The sequence below is a fragment of the Podarcis bocagei genome (genome assembly GCF_964188305.1).
Source record: "Podarcis bocagei genome assembly, chromosome: 18".
In the NCBI taxonomy this organism is placed as follows: Eukaryota; Metazoa; Chordata; class Lepidosauria; order Squamata; family Lacertidae; genus Podarcis; species Podarcis bocagei.
This window is the reverse complement of record NC_138144.1, coordinates 1,264,401-1,270,400: the sequence shown is the minus strand read 5'-3', so window position 1 is coordinate 1,270,400 and position 6,000 is coordinate 1,264,401. Positions and strand designations below refer to the sequence as shown.

Here is a 6,000-nt window from a genome sequence, read left to right as displayed (position 1 = left end):
CATGGTTACTTGCCCTCCCAACGATTGCCCAGTGCTGGCCTGTGTTTAAGGCATCCAGCGCACACTCAGTTGGCCAAGGCACCCACCGCCCCTCAGCGATATGGCTTTCGCCTCCCCCATAACGGGGACTTCAAAACAGACTTCCTTGAAAACGTCTGCAATTAAACCAGCCCCTTAATCCCCTTGCCCAGCCATCAGAATGGCACAACACCCTCTGGGCTGTTTGTTTGTTTGTTTATGGGGCAAGTGGCGTCTCTCACCTAAGCCAAAGATTTTGGGGGCTGCTTGTGAGATGGCACCAAGCAAGTAACTCTCTGGAAATCAGGCACCAGTTTTTAGATGGCGGCTGAGGCAAGGGCTCTTGTGCGTCTAAGACACATGGCAGTTGTGCATCTAAGACGCATGGATGCTCCCAGAGCTCTAGCAGCATCCCAGTTGCACCTGGTACGGATGACTGTGCTTGAGGGATGAGTGGCTGGTTGCGCAAGGCGTGCGCATGGCGGTGAGGAGAAGGAGAGCCAGCATGGAGAAGGCAATGAGTTTTTTGGCTGCTGTGTGGTGTTGGACAGGAGGGGGGAGATGTAGGGAGAGGGTGAGAAGAAGAAGGAGGAGATCATGCTTTGGAAAAAGTGCTTGTAGATGAAGAGGGAACGCCGGGGTTGGCGCCCGGGTCTTCCTGCCAACGGTTCATGCACCTCCGGCGAGCGTTCATGAAGAAGTTGCTAACGGTGTTGAGTTCCAGGCCCAGCTGCTGAGAGATGGTCATCTGCATCTCCTTGGAAGGCCGCTTGTTCTCCTTGAAGATGGCGATCAGGGTGCGGCGCTGGAGGTCCGTGAAGACGAGGCGCTGCTTCTTCGGCTGTAGGTTCCGGTCCTTCTGCTGCTCCTGCTCTTTACGTTTGCATGCTATATGTCGTCGGAGGAGGAGGAAGGGGCCGGGAAGCAGGGAGGGGGAGGAGGAGGAGGAGGAGACAAAAGAACACAGCCATCAAACAAGATGCAGAACAAGGCTTCTTCCAACTTTTTGGGGGGCCCTCCCCCATACAGAGGACAACAAATCTGCTCTGACCTTTCCCCTGGCAAGAGACCCCACCCCATTAATTGGTACTTCTGTGGTCCTTCAATAAGGCTACAGCGGAACCTCGGTTTCCGAATGTCTCGGAAGTCAAACACTTCGGCTTTTGGACGCCGAAAACCCGGAAGCGACTGCGGTTTCCGAATGCTTTTCTGAAGCCCAACGTGACACGCAGCTCCCGTTTTGAGTTTTCCTTCAGCAAACGCTTCCGGAATCGAAGCTGCTTCGGTTTTTGAATGTTTCGGAAGTCGGGCGGCCGTTTGGTATGGGTTACGTCCGAAAACCGAGGTTCCAGTGTATCTGTGTTCTGTATTCCTTTTTTTTTTTTTTTAAGAAAAAAAGATTTGCCCAGTTTCCCCCACTTCTGCACCCTTGCCTACAGATGGTGCAAATCTTACATTTGGACAAAACCTCCTGCTTCTTTTGCAAACGGAGGACCACAATTCAAGAAGGACACCACAATTGGGCACTCTGGGCACCACAGTTCAAGAAGGACACTGACAAACTGGAACGTGTCCAGAGGAGGGCAACCAAAATGGTCAAAGGCCTGGAAACGATGCCTTATGAGGAACGGCTAAGGGAGCTGGGCATGTTTAGCCTGGAGAAGAGGAGGTTAAGGGGTGATATGATAGCCATGTTCAAATATATAAAAGGATGTCACATAGAGGAGGGAGAAAGGTTGTTTTCTGCTGCTCCAGAGAAGCGGACACGGAGCAATGGATCCAAACTACAAGAAAGAAGATTCCACCTAAACATTAGGAAGAACTTCCTGACAGTAAGAGCTGTTTGACAGTGGAATTTGCTGCCAAGGAGTGTGGTGGAGTCTCCTACTTTGGAGGTCTTTAAGCAGAGGCTTGACAACCATATGTCAGGAGTGCTCTGGTGGTGTTTCCTGCTTGGCAGGGGGTTGGACTCGATGGCCCTTGTGGTCTCTTCCAACTCTAGGATTCTATGATTCTAGGACTAGGCGCCAACCTCTGAACGGTTATCAAACCCCTTGCTCAGCAGCCCGTACCGTTTAACAATCCATCCCTCTTCTCAGAGATCTCTGGGAATTGTAGTTCTGTAAGGGGGATAGGAGGCGGTTCTTGATAAACTCTCAGCACCCTTAAACAAACTACCGCTCCCAGGATTCATTGGAGGAGGCCATGGCTGCTAAAGTGATATTATATAGTGCTTCAAGGGTTATCGATTCCAACCCCCCTGCAAAGCAGGAACCACATCTAAAGATTCCCTGACAGATGACCAACCAAGCTCTGCCTTAAGACCTCCAAGGATGGAGAGTCCATCTTCCTAGAGAGTCCATTCCTAATGTTTAGCTGGAATATCCTTGTTTATCATTTGAACCCACTGGTTGGGGTCCTACCCCCCGGGGCAGCAGAAAACGAGCTTGCTCCGTCTTCCAAGTCTCCCCCTTCAGATACAGTGGTACCTCGGGTTACATACGCTTCAGGTTACAGACTCCGCTAACCCAGAAATAGTACCTCAGGTTAAGAGCTTTGCTTCAGGATGAGAACAGAAATTGCGTGGCAGCAGAAGGCTCCATTAGCTAAAGTGGTACTTCAGGTTAAGAACAGTTTCAGGTTAAGAACGGACCTCCGGAACGAATTAAGTACTTAACCCGAGGTACCACTGTATTGGAAGACGGCTATCAAATCTTTGCCAGGCTAAATGTACCCACCTCCCTCAACCGTTCCTTATGACTTGGTTCCCAGACCTTTCTGGTGTGTAGTGCTGATGCGTCCTCTGTCTCCAAACATCATTAGTTATTAGAATTAGTATGAATTTTAATTATTAGTGTTTCTCTCTCTCTCTCTCTTCCTTTTTTTATTTTTTAAAGATTGGGCGAAGCTTTGGGTGTTTCTCCATCCAAAAACCCCCAGCAGAGGAATTAAAAAACCTACCCTATGACCATCAGATGCTTGCAAGGAAAACAAATAAAAGATATAAACCTTTTTGGCACATCAACAGGTAATATTTACTCATTATTTAAAAGTCATCTTTTTAAAAGTCATTTTTTAATTGAAAAACACACACACACGAAAATTTCAGAAAGCTTAAAAAAGGAAAGGGAGGAGGGGGAAAAAGCAAGATTCGCAAAATTAGAAGCTGGGTCAAAGCATTTGCGACAGGCAGACCACCCACCACCAATTCCTTCATCCCTTCTCCCCAGCCCACAACCACCACCCCCCAAGCAGCTTTCCCATCAACTCCCAACAGACAAAATCGATTTGGTCCTCATCGCAAAGTATTGGAAGACACAAGATCTACCCACCTTGGAAGAATGGCAGATGAAGGTGATAGACTATATGGGATTGGCAGAAATGACTGGCAGAATCCGAGACCAGGGAAAAGAGACGGCGGAAGAAGATTGGAAGAAATTTAAGAACTATCTCAAGAAACATTGTAAAATTAACGAGTGTTAAAATGATGCGGCTTTAGAAATTAAGTGGTTTACAGCTGTAAAGATTAAGTTAAAAGAAAAGAAAGGTTAACAATTAGATAAAATTAAGGGTGAGGATTTGCTGAACTAAATATTTGAAATTGGAATGCAGAAAGGGGAGGTATGAGGAGGTCGGTGAAGTAAGTTTTAAGAAAATAAGGATTTGAAATTATACTTGTTTTTTCTTGTCTGTGTTTGTTTGTATTGTTGTGTTTGATTATATAATTTGTGAAACTTTAATAAATATCTTATAAAAAATATATCGATTTGGTCATTGGTTTTCCATGTATGCATTGGTGTCAACAGTGTTCCCCAACTGGGGGTTGGGTGCCCCCAGGATATTCCAAGGGGGCCACAGGTGAAAATGTGTAATGGGGGGGACGACAGCATGCTAGGGGGCCGCAGAAGGAAGAGAGAAATGCAGGGGGGAAGCATTTTTTTTAAAAAAATCCTCATTGACTGGTTATCCCCTTGGCCAGTCATAAGCAGGTAAGGGGGCGGCCCACCAAGGCCTAGCGCTCTTTTTTTTGCCACGCGCACTTCCCTGGAGCACTCCTGGTTTGTTTCTGGCAAGAGAGGGCGATCGCTGAGGCTCACGTTTTGACCAGTGATCCAGAACTGCCAGTTCAGGTAAGTGCGGTTGGTTGGCAGCAGGTAGGGCTGGGCGAGCGAGAATTGCTTGCTGCTGCTGTCAGTGCTGGGCCCGGGGGCAGCCGGGGCCTGACTCTGCAAGGCGCAGAGCGCAATCCGCCCCAACGCCTACTGGATCACGGCCTTCGGATGGTGCCAAGGGGCGCAGGGCCCGCCGGCAGCGTCAGCCCAGCTCTACGAGGCACAGGGTGAAACCCACCCCAGTGCCGCTCCAAGTGGGGTCGTCTGCTGTCAGAGAGCGGGCGGGCTGCCCACCGAACCAGCAAAAACAAAAACAGTGGTGCCTCAGGTTACATACGCTTCAGGTTACATACGCTTCAGGTTAAAGACTTTGCTAACCCAGAAATAGTGCTTCAGGTTAAGAACTTTGCTTCAGGATAAGAACAGAAATCGGGCTCTGGAGGCATGGCTGTTGGGATACTGCCAGGGAGATAAAGTCCATCATGGCCCCCAAGCTCCTGCCGGACGATCCATCGATCTCCCGTAGTCACGCAGTATGAGCGATTAGCGATACGAGTTTCCTGAAAATACCTTGCCACATTCCAAGGCTCATGCACACTCCAGATAATGCACAGCCAGAAGTTGCACTCAGGAGAGCATTATTTACAAGCTTTTATTCAGCGTTGATCAGAACAAAGAAAGACATGACTGCCTGCGACAGTGTCTTCGACAGAGAGAGAAACGAAAGCAACAGCAAACATAAACATCCTGTGAACAGGACATGCGCAGACTCTGACTCACAAAGCCTGCTCCCTTTTAAGGTGGAACGGAAATATCCTAACAATGGCAGCAGCGGGAGGCCCCATTAGCTAAAGTGGTGCTTCAGATTAAGAACAGTTTCAGGTTAAGTACAGACGTCCGGAACGAATTAAGTACTTAACCTGAGGTACCACTGCACTCCTTGTTGCCTTGGAGCTGTCCATAATGCCGCCTCAGGAGCAAGCGGCTTACTTGGAGCTCTCCGTGGTCCTGAAACGCCCAACTTGTCTTGCTGCATGAGCTTCTCCATGGGACCAGAACAGGAGATGCCAGCCCTCCAAGGTGGATGCTTCCTGAGATGTTTCTTACTGATCATGCCGAAGATCAGACTTAGAACATTCTGCATGCAAAGCCTGTGTTCTGCCACTGAGCTATGGGTGCTCCTGGGGAACAAGGAGTATGTGGCTATGGGGGTGTGGATCCGGGGGCCTGTCGCGAGGAGGCCCTGCACTTTAAATTTTTGCCACTACCTGTGCTCAAGAGCCCTTTTCATGCTTTAGCCACGCCTAGGTGCCAGAATCAAGACCTAGCCCAGTCAAACCATTTCGGCCTTTTTATTTTAGTATTTATTGAATTAATATACCATCCTTCATTGAAAGATCTCGGGGCATTTCACGGAATAAAATACATGCTAAAGCACAAGTAAATAAAGTAATGTAACAAACCCACCCCCCTTCGCACAGACATATTTAGAAGGATGTAGGAATATTGATTAGCCTGGAGGAAGAGTAACATTTTCGCCCGGCACCTAAAATATACCGTATTTTTTGCTCTATAAGACTCACTTTCTCCTTCCTAAAAAGTAAGGGGAAATGTGTGTGCGTCTTATGGAGCGAATGCAGGCTGCGCAGCTATCCCAGAAGCCAGAACAGCAAGAGGGATTGCTGCTTTCACTGCGCAGCGATCCCTCTTGCTGTTCTGGCTTCTGGGATTCAGAATATTATTTTTCTTGTTTTCCTCCTCCAAAAACTAGGTGCGTCTTGTGGTCTGGTGCGTCTTATAGAGCGAAAAATACAGTATGTTATGAAGGCACCAGGCGAACCTTCTGAACATGTGCAGAGCGCGTCCCCTT

At 48.4% G+C, this 6,000-nt stretch overlaps 1 protein-coding gene across 1 annotated transcript in view; it reads right to left on the bottom strand.

Moving 5' to 3' along the window:
- Positions 1-354: 354 nt before the first annotated feature.
- Positions 355-6,000, bottom strand: part of ONECUT3 (one cut homeobox 3) — a 58,328-nt gene continuing 52,682 nt past the window's right edge. Inside the window, exon 2 of the mRNA XM_081177879.1 lies at positions 355-906. Coding sequence (XP_081034005.1) covers positions 614-906 — 293 coding nt within the window. The 3' untranslated portion in view covers positions 355-613. The remainder of the gene's footprint in view (positions 907-6,000) is intronic.